This window comes from Tachypleus tridentatus, chromosome 1 (genome assembly GCF_004210375.1).
Source record: "Tachypleus tridentatus isolate NWPU-2018 chromosome 1, ASM421037v1, whole genome shotgun sequence".
Classification (NCBI taxonomy): Eukaryota; Metazoa; Arthropoda; class Merostomata; order Xiphosura; family Limulidae; genus Tachypleus; species Tachypleus tridentatus.
The window spans coordinates 7,331,862-7,357,730 of NC_134825.1; the positions used below are offsets into that span (position 1 = coordinate 7,331,862).

Sequence of the window (25,869 nt, forward strand, 5' to 3'; positions counted from 1 at the left end):
ATGAATTTTGTCAACAAAGTTTCTAAGATGATTTCGCGAAGGCGCACATTCTTCACTGCAGATCAAGTTTGGAAATAGTTCAGCAAGATTCGGACTCGGGAAGTAAATGTATTAAGTATGAAAGTCTAGAAGAAGGCAGTGGTGAAGAAAGTAGACCAAGCACTGAAAGGAAATTGGAAGCAACCAAGGGAATAGACACAGGTAAAACCACGAGGGGGCGTAGTTCCACTACCAGGGGAAGATCAGCGAAATCAGTGGAAAGCGTGACCGTGGTTCGAGGAAGGACGCGAGGAAGCAGTTCAGGAATTTCTTCCAGGCACAGTCCCCATCTCCACCTGAACCAGAATCATCGAACAATTCAGAACAGGATGTCTAATGTTAATAGGAAACTCTGGGGGAAATGGAGATGTTTGAATAGAACTGATTGCCCAACTGTGTACGCTCCAAACACACTCTGAAAAAATCATGTTTATTTGTTCATTTGAGGTGAATTTATAAACATTTTATGTAATGCATCTGTATTCGGTACTAACAGGCAAAAAGAATGTGGCAATCAGAGTTAGTTAAAAATAATAATTTGGCAGCAAAAGAGTTATTAAACATTTAACCAGAAGATTCTTTTTAAAACATATCACAAACATGATTATAGAACTTGGTTATATTGAAGAGTACGGTATAAGAAATAAAAATTAGTCACTTTGAAGTTCTTGTAAGCTTATTGTTGAATTCTTGTCTGGGTCTACTTTTAATCTTTTATCATGTTCGTTGAAGAACAGGTAACGCGGCGAAGACTAAAACAATAATTTACTAAATATTAATCTCAGGTTATAAAAAGCTACATAACTAGGTATAAAGAATCAACTTGTTAACTGGTATAGTTAATAAAGTTGATTACACTTACGTTTTTAGAAATGTAATTGATTTTATTTTCACTATGCATACTTCTGGTTCCTCTGAAACTACCTACGTGGGAATTAAAACTAGAATAAAAATTATATTTAAGTAATAAATAATGATTATTTAGTTACAGAAGGAGAGATAACACTGAATCATTTGCATCACGTGGTCGTAAGTTGTTGCATTTTAGCAAATTTTTCCACAATCGTTATTTGTACACAAACCTTAGCGGTCACTCGCAAGGCTTCTAATATTGAGGGGAAGTTCTGAATTATCGATGTGATTAAATATCCCAGGTAAAGGGTTGAAATAAGATTGATGTGATTTTTGAAACTCTGAAGTTGTAACAGATAAAACCCAAAGATTTCTTGATACTGTAGTTTACTGTAAATAGTAAACTTTATACGACCGTTGTGATACTAAAACAATCCAATGGGATTTTGAGGTCTCTTTTGAAAGCTGTCCGCATATTGTAGACCAATCAAATGTGGTAAAAAGAGTAAAACTAAGTTGGACTTCAATCATAAATAAAGTATTTAGGACAAACATAGAAATTTATAAAAAGTGTTTTACACTTGGTTCACATTTGTACATGTTATAGTTAATATATTTTTTTGTTTTGTGACAGTCGTCTTTCCATTATAAAAATACAAATATTCTACTTTTTATAGCACTTAATCGTTGTTAAGTGCAATGTAACTCAATGGGCTATCTGTGCTGTCCCACTACGAGTATGGTATAAACGATATACCGCTGTGCTACTTAGAACATACCGTCTATAAATTATTTTGTTCTTGTTGTTTCTTATTAAGCACAAAGTGAAACAATGAGCTACCTGTACTTTCCCACAACGAGTATTGTAACCACGACAATACCGTCTATAAACTATTTTAGATATGTCTTTAGATAAACCGCTGAATCTAGAAACTGAAGAGTATAGAGATAAAACAAGAACTTAAAAAGTTAAGAAATAAATTTGTTTTATTTGTAATATCACAAACGTAAAATTAAGTTTATTGTTCCGAAAAATTATCTTATAGTTCTGTATTTTTTTGGGTTATTCATTCATTAGCATCAGGTTTTTGAGTAATTTCGTGTATTTAAGAGTTCTGTTCAAATACGATCTTTGTTTATTGACTTGGAACTCTTAATGTTGTAATCATTTATATACTTTAAAGATTCAATTAAAAACGAAGTTTTATACTTTTATTTGTAATTTCTTACAATGAGCAGTTTTTGTAAAGTGTATAATTTTCTCGAACCATTCATAATTTTGAAATTTTAAATTATAGTGAAGGAAGTTACTTTTAAAAGGCGTCGAATTTCAGCTTTTTGACTACTTTTGTCTAACCGAATAATAGGACTCGCTGTCACTTTCTTATGCATACCCTTGACCCAAAGGAGCGGAGCGAATTTATGCGTTTTCGGCCATAAGGACGCAAAACATGAATCTTCGAATTTCAGAACCGACAAATTAACCATTAAGCAACGTCTGGGTCTTACATTAAATAATTCACCGAAATTTTTCTACAAATCTTTTAAAGGAAACCAAGTCTAAATTAACATCATAAATTATACATGAATGGTGCGTGTGTGTGTGTTTTTTTCTAATAGCAAAGGCAATCAGGTTATCCAGTGTTTCTTCCGAGAAGAATCAAACTGTCTTATTTTAGCGTCAGAAATCTGAAGACTTATCGCTGTCTCCCTGGGAACTATATGAATTGAAAAATTCATTAAGATTGGAATAACAAGACAACATCTTGCACTCTACTAGGTTGGTATGGCACGGACGCTTCTATTAAAGTGATAGAAAAGTGATATATAAGCGGTGTATATGCAGCTTTTCAGCTATTCAGATTGTCCCAAAATCAAATTCCGGCGAATAGAATAAACCGATATTTCTTATTTTTGTTCATCATCAATTTTCTTCAACAGGTCTTAACCTGAAGATGATCTAGAAAGGTCGAAACGTTGTTCTCTCCTTATCAATAACAGACGTTCTGACATACATTTTTATTTCAAGTGGGTTTCTTGTCATCAAGAAGGATAAGGTCTAGCACCTACCTAGTTACAACAGTAACTATAATTTTATCATAAGTTAACAAAACTGTTCACGATCTTTTACTACCAATTTATTATTATTCTATAACAAATTTATAAAGCTTTAGAATACACTTTATGACTTAGTAACCCACTTACGCCATCTTATAAATAAAAGATAGACAAATAAAAGGAAAAAATTATCACTAAATTAAAAAACCTCTATAAGGCTGGCTACTGAAATTTAAGGTAACAACAAACCAAAAACCACGACAGGAATAGAAGTGACAAAAACTTGATCCAGCTCATAATCACATAGCAAATTAAGCTGTCTCAACTTTATATGGAGTTATTGAATGCATGTTATTTTGTGTCTGTTTAATAGGGTGCTGATTTTTGTTAGAAGAAACTTAACGTTTAGTTTTCAGTTGATTAAGGAACGAGTGGATAAGGACAAACTTAGGCTTTAGTGTTTACTTCAACTCTTATTAAAGTTATAATACTGGTTAGGGTAGAAAGAACAGATGAGAGAGTTCACTACGAAAAACTAAGTTTTGAGCAAAAAATACATACACTATAATAACATGAGAAAGGAAAATTTAATTTTATATTTGGAGTTTGATTACAAAGCAAATCTAGGTGAGTTTTAAATATTTTTGTTTAACTGATAGAAGGCGCATAAAACAAACAATGATAAAAGGCTTAAGCAGATTGCTGGGCAGATTTCAAGTACGCTTAAAGTATCTGTCCAGTTATAGCTGGATTATCTTAATTTTGATAAAGTATTGTGAGTTCTCCGTAGTTTACCTCTCGTAAATCCACAATTCTTTAAGTGTCCTGGTAGATTTGTTTTTATTATGTCCTAATAATTATCACCATATGCCCTAAAATATTAGCTCTGTTTATAAGAGGTGAACAATAAACACGGTATGGGTTAGTTTTCAATAAAAGAGGAATAAATGTTATTGGACGCTGTCACCATTTGATGAAGTAAAGACATATTGCCGTTGAAGAGTTAAGCCTCTAATGGGTCATGGTGAGCTTCACAACCATCAGTGACAATATTAGTTGTTACGTATTATAATTTATTTCGGATGAGTCTCCGATTTATTATGTTACGGACACTACATGTTATTATTTCGAGTAACCGGAAAATTGAATTTGAGTTTAGTAGTTAAGTAAATGTTTATATGCAATAATTTTTTTTATTTTCCAAGAAAATTGACGTATCAAATTTAACACTTTAACAGAAATATATTTTAATATACAAACATAACAACAATACATACAAGAGTTTTACAAACTCTTGTGAACAATACCAGTAAAACCAAGACTTGACGTTTTAGACTAGAATACAGAGTTGTGAAAACATTACAACTAAAACCACTAGTTTTGTGACATACTTGACGTTTTCGACTAGAATACAGGTACGTGTGAACACTATCAGTAAAAGTATTTTCACCAGTATATAAACTTATTGCACTAATAATCTCCTCAAAAATATTTTTACTGCCCTGGAAAAAGAATATTTTTTTCATAAATTTCATAAGTTAAAGAAAAATAGTGCAAAGTTGTTTGTTTGCGTGTTTATGTTCACTTGTACTTCACACACAATTAATTATTGTGGGAATTATGAAAATTGTAATTATTGTAATTATGAACTGAAACCCATTAGCAAAGAAGGTTTGTTGGTTTGTTTTCAATTTCGCGAAGCAACACGAGGGCTATCTGCATTAGCTGTTCCTAATTTAGTAGTGTAAGACTAGAAGGAAAGCAGGTAGTCATCTACCAACCACCAACTCTTGAGCTACTCATTTTACGAACAAATAATGGGATTGACCGTTCCATTATTGTGTAAACTTTATTAAAACACCATGTTTTACATGTTCCATTAATATGCAAACATTTATTAAAACGGCCCAATAAGTACCAGTAACAATCACTGTTTTAATACAGATGAAAACAGCATTCAAACATGATAATTCAGTAATGGCCAATAACTAGGATGGTATTAAATGTAGATGTCACCACTAGTCGTGATTCACCGAGAATGTTTTATATTCAGAGATGAATACCTCATAACTTACATATGTAATCGAATAACAGTAAAGGAAATTCAAGAACACCCTCTACTATCATTCCAAAGAACACACACACTAAACTAAATAACACAGGCATGCCTAGGAAAACTATCTATCAGATGGAATATGTACAAAGTCAAAATCAAGTGTTAATTTCCAACAAAGAGGAGTGAACAAACTTCATGAAATAAAACCGATCTCTAAACACTACATGTATATTATACTTCTGGTGACAGACACCAAACTGTGTTTTATTACTTACAGAAGACATTATTTACATAAACAAGACACTTTTGGATACTTTTGTTATTACTAGTTTTGTGACATACTTACAGCAGCTACTTAACATAATACTACATAAAACTGTCATTCTTCTCACTGTGTACATAGCTATAGATTCATACCTTTAAATAATTAATTAAATAAATACATGCAATAAAGTACACTTACTTAAAACATTATTGAAATAAATATAACTACAAACTCTATACGAAAAAGGTCTAACACATCCAGTGTTTGAAGTGATGACTCTATCAAGAGTTACGTATCTATAGTTGAATTAATTGCGACAATACTTATATTGACAATAAGTATTTTTCAGGCCGAAGCTAGATAATGTTCATTTTCCCAATAATTCCCTCTTTGTCCAATAAATCTGTTTTATAAGTGACCTCACATATTCTAACATGATCTTTGACATTGTGGTTTCTAAGAAACTGCAATATAAAAATGTGAAAAAATCTATTAATGAAATTTATGATTAAAAAGTATTAATCTCATGAAAATATTCAGCTAATTAAAATTAATGTTTCTAGCTATTTCTTTTTTGATGATTCCAACTACCTGATCAAACCTTTACATGATATGTACAAACAAATGTTTCTATGTGATCTAAAAGTGTCTAATACTAACAGCTATCACTCAAGCGCATTGAAGTCTGAATTTATCTAATACTTTGACTCCCATATCGCAGTTTTAGAACAAACTTTTAAATGAAAGTTTGTCTGTTAATCTGCAACTCTTCTTAGTGATGTCATCGAAACACTTGGATAAACTACGTAAGAAGAAACATATTGATGAACAACAAGAAACATGTCACCACACAACTAAAATATTCCGATGTGATGACAAATTGTGGTAAAAATAACACACCAGTTATTGACTCTATCCATATATCATTTGATTCAGCTTTGAAACTAGTTCTTCAACATGTCGATCTCTTCTATCGAACTTTAGCCTGACAGGAGGAAACAGTATAAACTATCTATATTCAACCAGTTAGAAAGGGTGACTGGAAGCTTCTCCCTATTGACAGTATATCTTTATGTAACATCTCCAGAGAGCTCCTCTTGCACCCTAATCTACAAAAGCGCACATTTCAACAAATTATCAATTTCACTTCTCGATGACCATGGATGGACAATTAAATAATTTGCAGAAAAGAAAATGTTATTCTTTTCAATTTTTTATCTATTCTTAATAAAACTGAAGATAGTTAGATAAAACATAAAGTGGACAATGACTGTTTTTAACAATGGATTTAACAATACTGTACCAAAGTCGTACAGTACAGAAATTTATTAAGATTACAAAATTGTTCTGTGAGAGAAATGAAATTAATTAAGTACAGAAAATTATAGATTTGTTGATTTAGTTTTTATTGTTACCGACAAATAGAAGAATTATGCAAAAATTAGAAATGTATGAATATTAATAATCAGGTTAACTAACTTGATAAAGATCTTGAATTAAAATTTTACATAACTCAGAAGCATTTGTTTTATTTTTAAGTAGCATAAAGTAAACACGGTCTGATACAGGATTCCAATGTCCCTTTATGATTAACTGAGGCTTAATATACCAGTAAGTGTCTCCTTTATCTTAAACAATTTTAACTATTCTAATGCACAAATTCATTAACTAATATTTATTTTACCATTTTCCCCTCTTAATTCAGTTAAACTCTTTTTAAAAACAAAGAGTTTTACTTTAGTTTCTCAGATTCGATTTTTTTCTTTCTGTGATTTTGTTTAAATTTTTCAGTCTTCGAATTATGCAGTATTCTCTATTTCTATTTCCAAAACTTAGTTCACTTCAACTGTTTTCACATGATATGTTTGTATAGACTTTTAGAAAGCAGAATAATTAGGCTTAAGAGCCATATTGAGTCAAATCTAACGTATTGTCGGTACACACCCACAATATCCCCTTACTTTGTTTGCAAAGTTTAAGTCTCTCACACATATAAATAAATAAGTTTTTTCATTATTATTGACAAAAAAATCTAAAACGTAATGTTTAAATTCACTCCCTCAATAATTCCCTTAGTATGAATGTAAAGTTTCAAATCTCTAGGTTCGTACCTCTGAGTCATTATCATACACATAAATACTCACTCTGTCTGAACAGTCTACTTGTGAATATTTATTCTTACTTTACACTGAAATATATTTTTAATAATATAGCAATTGTGATTATTTTACATACATTTATGCTCAGTTAACGCTTTAATGACTTTTGATTTGTTAACATTTTTACAAGTTTGTAGTCTGATTGTTACCCTGACATTCTTATATTGTTTCAGTTTAAATATTATAAATATTTATATTATAAATTCATAATATAAATACTTGACTTTAATAATATACGAATAATATAATGAAATCTCCATTAAAATATTTCAAAGAATACCCATTAATTCATTTATTTTTATTACGATATAATGCGTTTTGTAACTTATTTAGATGTTTTATCAGAAAATTAAGGAAAGGAAAAGAGATGAGACTCTACATTTGTAGTTAGAGAGTTGTTTGTAAAGATAAATGTAGAACAACGATGTATTGAGATTCATAAAGAGGAAGGTTTGAAAATGTAGAACAAGAATTTTAGAAAAATTGGGTTTAGGAGTAATAGCAAAGATGTTAAAACTACAACTGGATATGACCACTGGATATTCAATAACACCATAAGTTTGTCAATAACATTTTAACCAAATACATGAATTATGAAGCGCATTATATAAATATAACAGGAGGAAGACAAATAATGATTCATAAACAAAAAGAAATGTTATACTGATGGTAGAAAATACTGTATATTTACACAAAACATAGGTTTACAGATTCTTAAGAGGACAAGCTAATGTTATGAAACATGTATATGTTCCACCATCAATAAAACTCTTCCTTGTTCTTATAATTAGTTGTTTGTCTATATGTTATATTAACCAAATTAAGAAATTTCGTGTTTCAAAAGGTTGGTGAATACTGTAAGTGCATATTTTAAACTCCGGAGAAAGTTTTAGAGAAATGTATGTTTATTTGGACAAGGACTGAAACATGCAACTCACAGATTGCGAGTTGAACTTGCAATATGTAAGACCACAACACAGGCTATCCGCTCTGTCCACCGAAGGTAATTGAACCCCTAATAGTGTTGTAAATTCGTAAAGTTACCGCTTAAATTATAAATTGATCTAATGATGACCTGAAAATGTCGAAATTAGTTTTATATCTATTATACAAACTAACAAAGAAGTTCAAAATGTGATGATAATTATATAGATGTTAATTTTGAAATAATGCATAATACTTTTGATTGCGTTGGGAATATCCAATCTATCAGTGAAAATCGAAATAATTATGTTAATCCATTCAGTTGTCATGGAAATTCATAAAACATTATATACACACATCCTGGTAAGTTATATATTTTTATTTAATACGTTTTTTTTGTAAAGGTGGAGATTGGGAGTACAATTAGTAGAAATATTAGGGAGTGTCTTTATCCATTTGCTTTCTACTTCAAGGTATTTAATAGTAACTGTTTTCCCAAAACAAAGTTTACACACTGAAAGGCAGTGAAAGTTAAAACGCTATGGATGGGTGTAAATACTTAGCTTTGTACTATTAATTTTTTATGATTTTCCATGACGTCTGACTAGAATTACATTGGTATTTGGATTTGGTCTGATTGATTAGGTATTCCGTACGAATTCGAGTGCTATAACTACAGGCATTATGAACTATGATTATGATTTGAAACCTGGACTAATAATGGTGATGGTATATTTAATTCACTATTGTTTTATATTGCTGATAATCACCTATTAACAATAAAGGTAATATATAGTTTGTAAGCTATTTATATATACATATCGTGATACAAAGCCAAAAGTCAATTTCCTAAACTGAAACCAAACAAAATCCCTTCTTTAAGTTTCGCTTCTAAAAACAGTTGTAACTTGTCCACACAGATACTTGAAAGAGTTAACATCTTTGTCTAAGACCTATACAAACTGATCCATCAAATTCACTTTCATCTGAAGTTGAATTAATAGGACTTTCTTTGTCTTAACCAAACTTTCACGTTCAATGCTTTCCATTCTGCTATGAGGCCTACTCTGGTGATTATTTAGTTCCACACAAAAAACGTGGAAACTTTGTATAAGAGGATTCTTAATCCAACAACAATGAAAATACTTTTAGCTGTCCACAAAATAGCCAAACACCTTCTTTGTATTTGAATTCATTAAGAAGAAGTTCATGATTTTTGTATATTTCCTCCAAGTGAACCAAATGAGTAATAGTAAAAATACATATATGTTACCATTGTGAAGGAAAACACGTTTGAGATTTCTGTTGGAGGAATCAATGTAGAATGGTCGTTTACTTAGTTCACAGACTTCATCTCCTAACATCGGTATTAATGCAGTGATACTATTGTAATAAACCAGTGAAACTTCTAGAAATCGAGAGAAAAAAATTATTCCATACTTTTCGCAAGAATGCTCATTGATTTATTGGAACAACATTGCTGCAGTATGTGATCCAAGAGAGTGGCCATTGTTCACTGATACATTCAAAATAGGTCCAAAATGTGTTGTCCTTCAAAATAGTAACCTATATGCATCTGTTCTTATTACTCAATCGTTTCACTTAAAGAAAATATACACACCTCTTGAACTTCTTGTAATAAGGTCAATACAAAGAATATGGTTGTTTTTTGTGTAATCTTAAACGTCCTTTGGAGAAATCCAACACAGTTTGTTAATTTTCTTGTCCTATATATAATGATGCCAGACTTTATAACCTGCATCTTTCAACACATTCCAATATGTATGTTGCGGATATTTGGTTTTTGAACAATTAATGATTTTGACTGCATATTTGGTTATTACGGTAAGGGATGGTCGTGTTTTCATTGATCTGCTACTTCCACGAAAAAATGTTGTGTGAAAAATAAAAAACAACAACAATTGTTTAAATAAAGCGTTTGTTCTATATCAAATACATTTTGTTAAGCTTAGTTTCTGTATACAGTTCTATGCAAAAGTGTAAGGACAAAATAACATTTGTCATTTTCTCCATTTTATGGAGCGAATTCTTCCATGTCATTACGGATTGTAAATTTCTAAACTGTGATCACGATTCACTGATGACGTTTGACACTTCAATGAGCCAGGGTGAGAATACTTATCGTTTTATAGAATTCTCCTACACTTGTATCAAGGACATATCATAAAGATTCTGTTTGAATGAGCAGAGTGATCACATTTAGGGCAAAAAACCAGTAATAACAGACATATGACGTCATCTTGTCATTATTCCACAGCCCCACAAGAGGAAAAAATTGTCAGTAAAGCAGAGAATTTGCATAAAAGCATTTTGAGATACCAGGTTGATTCTCCATCAAATTGCTGCAGACTTGAAATGTTCTCCAAACACTGCCAAGTACACATTAGATTGTGAGATTTATACAGATATAATTGAAAATAGGAAATGAAGAAACAGAATATCTAGATTCTATGATACTGGTGTTAAGAACCTTTGTTTATGCAGCATTCTGGACAGAAGGAAGACTAGCACTGGTGTCAAGCATGAGGTAAACATTTATGTACCAAATTAAGGAGAACTATTCAGATTTACATTATCACGAAGACTCGATAGTAATGGAATTTCTTATCGTGCAGCAGTTAAAAATCTTTACTTTGTTCATCAAATGTTATCAAGAAACTGGACTGCTGATTATTGTAAAGAAGTGATATGGATAGATGAGTCAAAGTTTGAAATAGTTGGTTCAAACTGTACGCTGCATGTCCAGCGGAAAAAGGTGAAAGATATTTACTTCAATGAATAGTACCTGAGATAAAGCATGGGAGAGATAGTGTGATCGTTTGGGAGTGTTTTACTGCTGAGGTGACAAGAGATATTTGCGACAAAAGATGGGTTAATGGACTAACGCAAGTTCCAACTAATACTGGTCCCATGGTAGAGCCAGTGGTTTGCAAATTATTAGTAATAAATTCTACTACCAAAAAAATAATGACTCCAAACACTCATCCAACCTATGTAGCTGAGAGATGAGCTGCTGGAGCTATTCAAATGATACAATGATTTCTGAACCCAACTGAACAGATATGAGATTGGATAAACAAACTTGACAAATCAAACGTTACTTCCAATGAAACTTTATGGGAGTGTATTAAAGACATTTCGAGTAAAATCGTAAAAGTCACTGTGATTAAACAACTTTCAACAATGGCTGAACGACTTTCCATGGTTATTAAAGCAAAAAAAACAAAAAACAGAGAAAATATTCACTATTTGCTAAACTCAAACATTCTCATAAAATTTCTGTTGCACTAAATGTGAAGAACAATAAAATATTGGTGTTTCACCTATTATTTACTTTCAACTATTCTTTGAAAGTGGCCTTAAATCTGATTTTTGACTTTCTTCTAACACTTTTGCAAAGTAGTGTAAGTTGGAATGGATGGACCTAATTGTAACAAACATTTTTACAGAATAAAAGTTGATAACGTGTGGAATTATGGATATTACAAAAGATAAATAAGTATGAAACTATGAGATGGTGCCATTTTAAGTTGAAGTTTCCATACCGTAAAATGAACAACCAAGAATGACAATGAATTGTTCCATTTAATGATACTGGTTTTTGGTGTATGTCTTTAAGTTAATTGCTTCAAATAAAACCAAAAGAGCCGAGTAAAATAGCATTAAATTATATCATACCTTTGAGAGTTTAAAAATGGTGTATCGTTTATCTACGTCTACCTCTGGACATCTGTTCAGATAGTCTTGAATAACTGGAGACAAGTTATCTATATATTTTTTATATATAATAAAAGTATGTATGAATATATAATGAAAACACTTATATATGTTAAACTATATAACCAGTATTGTTAGTGAAACAGTATAACTTACTTACAAAATACAAAAATACTCTCTACTTCATGCACGATCTCCGAATCCCTGTCATTTGACAATCATTACCTCATCATTACATATATTTGGATAACACTCCCTAATAATGTCTAAATCTCTCCAAAGGTATAATTTTACAGTAGCTGTACACCATGGGCGAATTACCTAACGTGTTTTATTTACAGGGGTTAACAAGATGGTAGTGATACTACGATAGAAACACCATAGTTTAAGTATTTAAAGATAATAATATAGTACAATACAATACAATACAGTCTACAACATTCAATAATTAACCGTAACTGCATACAGGCTTGTCAAATATTCATTGTTATTGTCTTTCTTTCACTGCAACGTTGTCTTCAATACATCTACATGTTTGAATAATGTGAAATGTCTTGATTTGGTCTTTATTATAGCTATTCTCTCCAATTGGTTAAAGACACTTTGGAAGAAGCAGACAGTTGTGTTTGAAGTTAAAAAATGTAGCTTTTAAGAAGTAGGGTTTTGTGAAACAATGATAATATTTATGATTAACTTTATTAGAGAAACATTTGTGTTTAACAAAAGCAAAGCATGAATGCACCTAAATTATTATAAGATCTTGAAAGTATTGTTGAAATACTTTAATATCATTCACTGGAAGTCTCTCTCAGATTTATTAACTCAAAATGTTATATTATTATTGTCTTTCTATCTAATTTGATGTGTTTGTAATTTTTAAAACTTAACAAGTGTGAGATATCCAAATAAAGAGAAAATTTAAATTGAAGCTACTCCTATTCCTCAGTATGGGTTACCAAAATATACCGTGTGAGAATTTTCCTGATGATGAAGAGGTTTGCCATTAACCATTTCAATGGATGTAATACCAAGTGGACCAGAAATCAAACTTAGGTTCACACTCTTTCATTCTTATTAATTCTGGTTCCATCCAGCAACGAGTGACAACCAGTGATGTTTGTTTTGTTGTTCTAGGGAGATTTTAGCATATGTTCCAAAATCATCTATGTTATGGAAAGAACCATCAATAAAGTCATCATGTGAGAGAAAAATACTAACAATAACATGTAAATAACTGCTAGTCAGTCTTAAAAATTAAATTAGCTCTAATTTACGTTTCTTCTACTCCTATTGCAAATTTCGATTGTAAAATGCAAATATTTAATCATCCAAATGCACAAATAAAACTTGTCAATATACAAAAATTTGCTAGAAATCTGTTTTTTATATATATTTTTCTTACTTTGTTCCAGAACAAATAGCTCGTAATAAAGTATGTTTTGAAGTTGCTGGTGTTAAAAAATGTAAAATGTAACTAAATATTTAATTTGTTTTATAATTACGAAATAATTAAAGCCAACACTTACAAATACAGTCTGAATGTGAAATTATTTCATTTTTACCACCGAATCATTTGCTTTCTGATATTTATAAACTTTTAATTATTAATTCAGAAAATAATCTATGATAATTTCTTGCAACAAAGTGGACTAGTTGTTCATTTGTCACAAATTGTACTATTGGTTGTAAGTTCACCTAAAACCTGCCTTTTATGTCAACTTATACTCCTTTTAATTAACAGCACAATTAGTAGCTGTGTTACATAGTTGGATTTATTTCATTATTTATTTTAAGTTTACAAAGAAGTCAATGTTAGATTTGAAAATACTCAATGCTTTATATAATTAGAAAAATTATTTTTGGACAGCAATTTTTTGTCAATAATGTTTGAAAAATTGATATTGAATTGAAAATAAAGAAAAAAAACTCTAACGAACGATGTTTTGAAATAATATATTAAGTGAAGAAATTATAATTAAATCAATTATAAATAACAATATTAATGCCAGAGTGTGTGTGTTTTCATATAGCAAAGTTACACAAGATTGTTTGTTAAGTCCACCGAGAGAAAGCTCACCAATGATTTTACCGTTGTACCAATGACGGACATACGGCTAGAGTTAATTGACCAAATGTTATATTTGAAATTATTTCTAACATATCTGGTATTTATAAGTGATTCGTCAATATGTTCTATTTAGAACTAATGAGTAATATACTGTGTTAATAATTAATCATTAGAATGTTCTGTTTTTTTAAGATTAGTCCACCATACGATGTATTTAGAATTAATCAACACTATATTGTATTTAAACTAAATCCTGTTATGTATTTGTTCTATCTTTAAGATATTTCAAACAACTATTATTGACTGATGACGTTATTTTTATTTACTCTATCAATCTTTTCAGCTTTTAATCAAGACGTAATAATTTTTCAATAGTTTGTTACTATTCAATATAGATGATGTTTTATATTTAATAAACACTACAGATTATTTAGTTACTCGATGTGTCTATGTCAAGAGAAAAATTAAAAGTATTAAACATTATGCAGGGCAATCTAAGTTCAGGTTTAACAACATACATTTGTGTATAAAATATAAACTTCTTGATGTTGAACAGTAAGAAACGTGTTCAATACAGTGTTGAATACAGCCAAGAAACATCAGTTTTCTGAAATAAATCTTGTCGAAAAAATGGCTTACATGTTTATATCTGGTAAACAGAATGAAAATCTTATATAAATCTTATATATAATAATAGTATGTAGGTGTGATAGTCCTTGATCCTGCACCTTGTATTGTTCAGAGCAATACATGTGTTTCTTTGTATATTTCGACGCAACACATGGTATTGTGTTATTATGTTCATCTACTAAAGAAGTGTCATAAAACGACATTGATACTATATTCACCAATGGTAAGAGGCATAATTTGAGTGACGTCATTAGTATACATATCTAGATATTATATGGAGCGCTGTTAAACCGCGGTATTTGTGTGGTCAACCTGCTTAACCGCGGCTTAACTGGCCCGCGGCTTAAATCTTTGTGACTGAAAATCCGAAGTCGCCAACAGCTCCGCCGAGGAGCCTCATCCGGGCCATTGCGTGATCATTATATATTAATGTATAGACTATTCAGATACAATTGACAAGTGCCGTTTTAATACAAACGACCAATGCATTGCGATGGGAATTCCATTGTTTTTGGCTTCACAAAATGCATTGAACGTTGCCTTGTCTAACTCAGGATCTTGTGCTGTTCTTGCGTTTCAAACCACCCGCATCAAGTTCATCTCTTAATTTATTCTCATCTTTAATCAACCCACGCAATGTTCACTTAGGTATGCCTAACTCTCTACTAACTTTAGCTCGAGTTTCGCCGTTTCGTATTCAGCTTTTGCTGAACGTCACACGATGCATGCTTACGTTTGGTACTCATGGGGTAGAAATTTGTCAATATGATATACTCTCTGTTAATTCAGAAACTGAAGTGATTTCTATTGGGTTTGTAGCCAATATTTATACAATTCCATAACAATATCGGATTATCGAATTAAAAATAATACTTTAATTATTGATTACTTTTTTCACGGATTTACCGCGGATTAACTTTAATGTATGGAGAGGTGTGATTCGGTAACAATGGCGGCCTCCATAAAGCTCACATAGAGAGCGGATAAGGTAGATTAACGGTCGATTTCTATTGTAATATATTTTATTTATTTCTCAAATTAAAGCAAATCCTTTTTAAATATCCCCTTGAAGTTATAAAGCCAGGATTAAATTCGTAAGACGCGTTTTTACACGTTCTTAAATTAGCGGTGAGCCGCGATAATCCTCGCTCACATCGCTCACAAGACTTGCTACAGCTGCTTAAGCTATTTCGCGGTTTACTGGTTTAATGGCGCTCCACTGTATCAAGTTAGCTACTAGCGTATTCTAGAAAGTTGTTAGGAGCCTTATGGTGATGTAAAAGTAAATTATTCTATTTATAAATATTTCTTTAGAACTTTGTCTTTTGGTAAGTGTAACAGCAGCAATATGTTGTCACGTGATCAGTTTAGACACCCGACGGTAACATTACTTGTTATTAATTTGGTGTGTAGAATTACCTTGAGTATCAAAGTGAGTTTCAAACATAAACTAACATTTAAAAAACATTAAGCTATTACTTTTATCATGTCAAATACAAAAGTTATTAAAATAAAATAAGTCTGTATAGTTTATTAGTCCTGTAAATACAAATACTCTACGATTAACTTTGTAATTATTAGAAACAACAGAATTAAAATAATTTCCAAACACCAAAGACATGTTTGTTTTCTGTAAAAATCAGAATAAAAAGTACAATCGGTTTGTTGTTCGTAACATATTATATTGGTTTTAATACAGGGGTCGTATCTTTATCTCCACATCTGGAAGTGAGTATTTCTGTCCTTTCCATGCGCTCCATTCCACACCATCAGCATAACTCTCGTGTTCACCATTCAGATAGAGTCCATTGAGGTTGGAACTGTGACACTTGTCGTACCACCAACCTCCTTTAAAGACTTGGGCACAGCTTTTTTCATGAATGTCATTATCTTTGTCCTTCGTAGAAAAACTGAACCCATTGTGTCCACTGAACCCATCTCCTGTAGTATGAATCAGTAACATAACATCAATAAACGAGCTATCATAAATCAATATGTAAAATATGTTGGTTGGTTGATTAATAATACATAATAACGACAGTTGTAATACTCTATTCATAACCAAAACATAAATATACCTTACACTCTAATGATAACATAAACAAAGAAAGTCCTCCATTCTAAAATAACCAAACTGTTTTTCACAAGATATTCACCTTAGTTATCTCTATATCATTTACAAGAAAGGTAAAATAGGTTTATGACGTTTTATGATGAAGAGGATATACACTAATTATAAGAGATAAATCCAATAGATTAGGTAATATAGTTTAGAGCATGAGTTCGATACCAGCTGCAGTTATTGAGAATAGAACCACTGTTATACGGTATTGGGATAGTAATAAATGAGGTGCAAAACAGATCAGGACAGTAATATATATAAGCTATAAAACAGTCTTAAGATTTTAATACACATATAAATTAAATTACAAAACACTTCATAATTACTACTAAAACTGTAATAGTAAAGTGATTTATCAGTCTTTATAATAGACACCTGATATTGATCTGTTTAACTTATATAGTAGGCTGGGTTAATTTTGTTGTTTTCATCCGGGTATTACACTTTATTCCAGCGTACATCTTGTCAATAATGACTGGGGAAGTACCACCATCCCACTCCATATTATACAATAACATCACCTTTCATAACTAAATGAAATATATAAATTTTGCGAAATTAACTTGACCAAGAGATAGACATGAGAATGCAGTTGATGCAGTAAAACGTCAGTAAACTACTTCATGAGCCAAACAACATTGAGATCATTCATGGAATCTTATAACACTTGGCTCTATGGTAGATGATAGCACACTATGCTTTTATTTAGGCTTATTATACCAACACTCACTACACTTAAAAGGTTTCACGCTCTCCCTGTCATTCAACTCGCAATTAATAGACAACAACCGAACTATGCAGTCTCGATAAATGCATTTTGTTTTTGTGATTTCTCCTATTTCAAAAAATAAAGCGTAATGTGACACATACACTGGATGTTGTGTAGGTTAAATAGTTAATTAATTGGTTTAGTTTAATCGCAAAAAACCTGATTATCCACATATATATATAATAAGAATAGCTGGAATTCTAATATTTGTTACATTACGTGGTTCATAACGAAGAACTTACTGTGTTCTTCATTTAAAAAGATTTCTTCCTACAATTAATGGATTTTATCATTCCATACGTAAGACACACAAGCAAGAAGAATAGTTAGACGTCAAGTTGTTAAATCTAAGTTTATAAATTAAACAGTTGGAAACGTTTTTTTATCATCAGATATTCAAATAGCTTTCTTAATTAGAATATTTCTACTACTTTGTTTTGAAAATATAACTTTAAATTAATTAAAGTTTACCTGCGTCACCAGAGTAATTACTGACATGTAATCTATACAAGTAGTTTTCGTTTTCTATCCAAAACTCCCGATAGATGGCAAACTTTTCGTTTTCTTCTTTATCCTTTAAATCAAACCTGATTGAATAATTTCCTTGATTTGTTAGAGCATAGATCCGATCGTTTCCTGGAAATTAATAATGAAACCTTTCGATTTTACACAAAGTTTATTTCGTAGTAAATGGAGGGAAACATTTAAATTATGAAAGATCATTTTAAAATTAACATTACAAACAACAACATGAACCCCAATAATTAAAACGTTACAACAAACTTGTGTTTTGTAACTAAGAAGGGTTTACGGATTAAGATAATTCTGTTAGTTATCCAACAAAGACTTTGTCAGAAGAGACAAGAATAATTAACGTCTTTACTACATATTGTTGTTACATCTTTAAAGGAACAATGATTTTTATCTTGTACCTCTGAACAATGATTAAAAAGTCTAATTTAATTTATCCAGCCAGTACGCCTTCAATATACTAAAAATCATATGTTTTAAACTAAGATCAGAACCTACCAAGCCAGAACTCTTTCTTAATATCTCCAAATCCAACTTTGTAATCTGCCCAAGGTTTGAAAAAGTAGTCCTTTGGGTTTCCGTGGTTTCCTCGTCTTTGGATTACCTTATAAACAGAAAAATGATTATTTAAGTTTGTTGTAATAATTAAACTTATTACACATGTTTTTACATATAACACTTTTCTATTTTCTATAATACACGTTACTTATAGTCCAGCCTCCCCCATCAGTAGTCATGTCACAGTAAACATAGAAACTTCCGGTAGTCATCCATGACCTGGGCCAGATACGGTACGATCCACTGGTAGAATGTCCATTATGTAGAATATGTGCACAGTCTGTTGGTCCAGGAGACGAAAGGGGACATGTGTGGTTCGTTTTTTGGTTGATTAGATGTTTTTCTAAGACAGAAAGAAATAATCTTAACCTATCCAAGGTTACGTTTTACATATATATATGTAAATGAATAAAAAATTTCATTTATTAAATGTTATTTGCACATAATGTTTCTACATTTTGTCATAGTAACGTAGTTTCTGTTCAGTAACGTCACTGTAAATAGTTTTAAACGTGTAGCAAACTTCGTATGTTTTACACAAAGTTATAGATAGCTACATATTACACAAGTTATTATTTAATTGGTACACTCTAAACTGTATAGTTAGCACACTTGTTATTACCTGATTATATTACGTAGAGAAATAAAACTAATTTATTTATTGTTGTAGATGTTATGTTAAAACGATTATCGCAACATTTTTATTCCCAGTAAATATTTAGAATCGAACCCTTAAAATTTATTTATCTACTTATTATTTTAACTTTAATTGTAACAACATTCTCACAATATTTTATTTTGTTTTAGCTTGTAAAGAGAAATGAAGATTTAACATTAATATGATAAAGTAAACATCTACATAAACATAAAACACTAGATTTTAATTTCCAATCAGAAAAGTGACGTTCGTTTGTCTCATAACAACAAAAAAAAGAAAGAAAACCATTTAGTTTGTGTTATGTTTACCAAAGGACATCAAATAATAAACTATAGAAATGTTCATGAACATAAATTCCATATATTAAACAATAATACTTATTGTGTACAACTGAACATCCATCATATGTATGAAAATCATCATTCAACAAGTAACAATAATAATATTGTGTTATTATATTTTAATATTTTTTATTATGATATTACCTGTAAATATAGTACAGAGAGCATTTGGACTAAATGATTGCCATGTTATATACAATGATGTTATGTACAAGATAATATATAAGGTTTTTTTAATATAATGAATTCTAACAACATTTAGTGATAAGAATTATTTACACCTCTAGATAAACTGGCATGAGACGTTTTACCTTTGGCTTTGAGGTTTTCTTTGGCCAGAGAAACTAGAACGTCAATGGACTCAACTATTCCGGTTATCGACTTCTCTTCACACTGTTTCGTGACGAACTCTGATCCAGAACTTGTACCAACCATATAAACAAACCAAATAAAGACGGATGTCATTATTTTTGGAGACTTATTTTCTGCTTACTGTAAAATAGAAACATTATGTAAAATTTCTTTCCGACAGACGTAATATAGAATAATGTACTAAATATAAAATACACACACACACATGTATATAGAAAGAGTACCTTGACGATATTATGGAAAAATATAAACTAACTACAATATATGAAAAATTTACTGAATGTATATTTGACATGAAGTCGATACATTTAACATTTAATTTCTTTTAGATACCTAGAGTTTAGTTTGTTCGGTTTGAATTTCTTATAAGCTACACTAGGGCTATCTGCGCTAGCTGTCCCTAATTTCGCAATGTAAGACTGGATACAAGGCAGCTAATTATCACCACCCATTGCCAACTCTTAGCCCACTATTTTACCAACGAATAGTGGGATTGATCAAAACATTATAACGACTCCACAGCTGAATGTTTGGTGTAACGTGGACTCGAATCCGCGGATTACGAGTCAAATTCATTAACCACCTGGTTAACACACAAATAACACAACCTGTCTGATCGATTGAAACAATAACAGGAATGACATTGATATATCCTTGGGTGTTCTTGTTGTACATGTAGTCAGCTATATGATTTTAGTTACATTTTTCAAAAGAGTTATATGTATTGTGATGTAGAAGTGTATCACGTACAGTTTTTACTATAACAGAAAGAAATAAAAAAAAACAGCAAAGAATCGACTCCAACAGTTTCTTAACCCACAATTATTCTTATAAAGTACTTTATTTTGAAACCAAATATTTCCATTCTCTCTGACACTGATTATGTTTCAATGTAGATTTTTCTGAAATAATGTTTGAATGTTTAGATATTCAGTAATGTCTAATATTTCTTCCACAGACTGTGGTTCAGTGGTAAGTCTGAGGAACTATAAAGTGAGTTTCGATACTCTAGGTGGACACACCACACCACACGTAGCCTATTGTAAAGCTTTGTGTTTAACAAGAAATAAACATTCCTCAAATGACGAAGAATTATTATTATATTTATTAGTCACAATACAAAAAGTTTTATATATGGAATTAAATACTTCAGTAATAGACTATCCGTCAAATATCAACAATATAAAATGAAACTTACCTCCTAAAACGAGTTTTCGTTGATATAACTGCCTTCAGTAACTGATGTATTTTAAAATAAGATGATGTTTTAACCTTAGACAACAAAATCTCGAAAGAACGGAGTATCTGTCAAAGTCTCGTGAACTTGAGTTGTTTTAACTTGTGTTCTCTGTCTAATCACGTGCTTCAAATTCACGTGGTCAAACTTCACAACTATCACTGATGGTATTCAGATATGTAAATAAACAATAACAAACTATAACTTCAACTAATAAGAAATATAATCTAATGTTTTAAGAATACTTTTAAATCTTCTGTTTTTATTTAACAATGTTCTCTAAGTTTTTATATCTTGAAATTGCTTGGTTGTTTTTCGAAGGTTTGAGGTTACAATTTTTCAAGTGTGTCAGGACGTGTCTCCACTTGAGTACCGATATTGTTCTTTGTTTCCTTTCTATAAGATCCTTTCATTATTTAAATACTGCACTTGTTGGACATCTAGCCATTGAATTACTTCTTGTTAGCTTTATATTGAATAATACTTAAAAATTGCAACCAAATTTATAACTTGAATACTTTAAAAACATGTAGAGATATTTGAGATCATGTGGAAAACATAAGAACTGTAATTTGAGAAAACAAACGATAAAGTTAAGCATACATTCTTCATAGGTAGCTGTTGGAAAACAACTTTATTTTACCACACCACAACACAATTAATAACATTTAACTACAGTAGCTGTTGAAACTGATTTATAAGAATACATTTTAAAATGAAGATAAGAGATGGAAGCACTGTTCACATCAAGTTATTGTTCAATATGGTCCCTTTTATGCCATTTTCCTTCCTATATTATCCACTGTCATTAAAATAAGTTGAGATGTATTAACGTACTCAGAAATAACTTCTATTTAAATATTTGCTGTTTTGATCCAACAAAGAATGTTTAGACAGAGTTGGCACATTTGGTTTGTGATCTGTAAAAGACTGAAAATTTCTGTTGAAGGAAAGGAGACAATGTTTCAACTTTTATATTGTGGGCTTCGAGTTTTATTTCAACAAACAGTGAGAGTCTACAGAAGTTATCCAGATCAGGAATGGTATGCTTTTGATAAGTTATGAACTCGATTAATTCGGGCGTGTGTTTTATCAAAGCTTTTTAAATATTTATACCTCCTCAATTCTTCATTTACCATCATGAACAAATATTCAATAATAAATATTGAGAAGATAAAAAATAAAATAAAGTTTGTGATTAATATTGTTAAAGATCCATTTTATTTTTACAGTGTTGATGGGAATGATGTTAAAAATACAGTGATCATTTTTTTGTGCCACATGGTGTTATTTTCATTAATGTTTGAGAAAATAAACTGTGATTGTTTTGTTCTTTCATTTAACATATTTTTCTTCTAGATAAATTAGCAATAAAGAGTTGTTATTCCAATAATTTCTTTTGTAACAATAGTTTTGGAGAGCTCCTAAATAAACAAAAACAGTTTTTGTTTAATTTTATTTCTGTTGTTGATTAACAAGATATAGAGTAGTGTTGACATCATTGTTGAAGGAAGTTCATATTTTTTAGTAATGCAGGAGGATAAAGCAATATGCCGAGTCATCTAGTGACCAGCCCTCCTGATGTGATGAGAAAGGATCGAAATGCATTGAAAAGATACTTAAGTACGTACATCATATATTTAACACGTATAAAAAAATCTGTTTATATTTATCGTAATATCAAAATTATGCAAGGTGGAGAAATCTTTAGCAATAGTCCCAGATGTCAGGGGCTGTTAGCTTACGTGATCAGGTTGGTAGTATACGAAACACTTGCTCTTTTTGAAATCTTTGAATTATTTTGCTGGAAATACTTGCTATCTGTTTAGTGTATTATAAATATACATATATACGTATAATATATTACACACAATAGTTTGAATAGTAGGTTTTCGATGAGAAACTCAATAGAGTTAATTTTCGGCACTTTTACTATTTGAAAATCATGGTAATGAACAGAAAGAAAATATTGTAAAGAAATCAATATTTTCTGTTTAAGATAAAGTTTGTGATGCGAATGAGTAAAAAGACAGATTAACGAACCTGATTGTTAGTAACAATATGATATTCTGTATCGGTGATATTTCTGTACGTAGTAGATCAGACAATAGTACATTGAACATTTACAGGTTTATATTAACACTATAAAATGTTTTGAGTAGGTGTGTATTATTAAATAATACAAACAATGTATATTTACTAGTATTCTTCTATATAAACAATATCATTACCCAATATCGTTATAAACTTAACCAACATACCTTACTTAGGAAACCTTTAATATGTAGAAATTGTGTATTCTAAACTCTCGATAGAGGACGACAGTTTTTCATCTTCTTTTTATCTCAGATCAAATTCGATGGAGTAAGTTCCTTGATTTATTGAACTAAAAATCCAATAATTTCTTATGAAAATAAATTATAATAATTAATTGTATTTGTGAAATTATTTTTAAAAGAAATAAAATTATTAATTAGTTAATACAAACGATATTAATGGTCCCATAATAATTTGTAAGATTAAGATTTGTTGATTAAAATTTCCAACATCTATCAGTGACAAACTATTTAAATATTATTTTGTCTTGATTCAGGCCCGGCATGGCCAAGCGCGTTAAGGCGTGCGACTCGTAATCTGAGGGTCGCCGGTTCGCATTCTCATCGCGCCAAACATGCTCGCCCTTTCAGCCGTGGTGGCGTTATAATATTACGGTCAATCCCACTATTCGTTGGTAAACGAGTAGCCCAAGAGTTGGCGGTGGGTGGTGATGACTAGCTGCCTTCCTCTAGTCTTACACTGCTAAATTAGGGACGGCTAGCACAGATAGCCCTCGAGTAGCTTTGTGCGAAATTCAAAAACAAAACAAACAAACTGCCTTGATTCAAAGTTCAAAAGATTTATAGAAAAATTAGAAAGAAGTTCACCAGTTGACAGTTATTTGCAATATTTTAAAGACTGAATAAATACACTACAAAATGGATTCATTATAATCATAACGAGTTGATCAAATCTAAATAGAGCATAAGGTACATTATGATGAAGAGAAACCCAGTTGAAGTAAAAATATATTCTAACAACAACTAGTATGGGTGTTAAAACTCTAATTATAAAGAAATTACAGAATAGTCGTCTTCAGAGCACATAGGGTAGGTTAATTCTAAATACAACATGGAGTGGATTATTTTTAAATACTAAATTGTACGAGCCAGTTCTAAATACAATATATTGAAAATTTATTTATAAGTACCGTCCTGTATATCTTTAAATAAACAGAATAAAATATATTATATCTATCTGTCTATACTTTATCTTCTGAATAGTTTTACACCAGTTTACTTCATTTTGACCAATAAGTACAAATTAAGTATTAATTTCATAAACTGCAAATAAGAATTTCATTTGTCTGGTAAAACAGCCTCTCAGGAGCACAGAGAAAACCTAGTTTCGATACAACTGGTGAGCTAAGCACATAAATTAATAAGTCACAAAAAAGAACAAAAATAAACGTCTTCAATAAAGCTCATACACTTACACAGGCATCGGATATGTTTCTTTTCTCGTGATGGGTGCAAGACAGAGAGCCGATTCTGTAGCTTTCGGCTTAACTACAAACAAAGAAGTTAACTAAAGTACTTTATGAATAGACTGTATGATTTATTACAACACACAATACTATTGTTTAATAGTTAAAGTAAAAAAACAATATAACTTCTGTCAGATTTAACGATACCATCATTCAACAACAAAAATAATAACATTAACGAATTGAACCAGATGATTCAATAAGAAAATCGTTCTGAGCAAGATGATGTAAGTCTTTGATCGAAAACTTGGACAAACCAAGTAAACAAATCAAATAAAGAGAAATCCCGTCTTATTTATATACTTCGTTTTCTCTATATTGTATTATAAATAACATTGTAATAGTAAGGCCTAAAATAAATTATTTTATGAAATATAAAAAAATGGTATACAAAGGAATTTAAATAAAACAATAAACAAACAACATAACTCTTATAATGACATGATAAAAAGCTTCAGTATATAAAAGTTTTTATAAGAGTAACTCGTACATGGAGTAGATACATTTAACCTGTAGTTATAATTCTAATATTTCTTTCTGAAATTATTTTTGTGTAGGAAAGTTTAATAACAATGTAACAATGTTTATCATTAAGAGTCTAGTTAAGAATAGTTCCGGGAAGTTAATGTATAAAAATAAACAACATTTGTTAAAGTATGGAGAACTGAAACAACCATACTTTTGTATTTATACTGAAACAATTACAGGATTAATATTGACACAAATCAGGAACTCCTTGTTTCACACATACTTAAAATAATAGTTTTTATTTATCATACGCAATAAAGTTATATAATCCAGAAGTGTCTCATCCATAATTTCCATGGAAAGCCCTCTGTTAGTACAGTGGTAAGTCTGCGGATTTACAACGACGTTTAATTCCCGTCGGTGGGCTCAGGAGATAACCCA

General features: G+C 30.6%; 1 protein-coding gene and 1 pseudogene across 2 annotated transcripts; both read right to left on the reverse strand.

Moving 5' to 3' along the window:
• Nucleotides 1-16,296: 16,296 nt before the first annotated feature.
• LOC143230154 (techylectin-5A pseudogene) lies at nucleotides 16,297-18,857 on the reverse strand (annotated as a pseudogene). The gene is made up of 3 exons (XR_013016383.1): nucleotides 18,710-18,857; nucleotides 18,152-18,316; nucleotides 16,297-16,730 (listed from the first exon to the last, which is right to left on the reverse strand). The product of XR_013016383.1 is annotated as a techylectin-5A pseudogene (transcript).
• On the reverse strand, nucleotides 18,821-21,500 carry LOC143229563 (techylectin-5A-like). The gene is made up of 3 exons (XM_076462477.1): nucleotides 21,339-21,500; nucleotides 20,080-20,260; nucleotides 18,821-19,112 (listed from the first exon to the last, which is right to left on the reverse strand). Exons 2-3 carry the CDS (start codon nucleotides 20,231-20,233, stop codon nucleotides 18,895-18,897), a joined length of 372 nt encoding a protein of 123 aa, XP_076318592.1. The 5' UTR covers nucleotides 20,234-20,260; nucleotides 21,339-21,500; the 3' UTR covers nucleotides 18,821-18,894.
• Nucleotides 21,501-25,869: the final 4,369 nt, after the last annotated feature.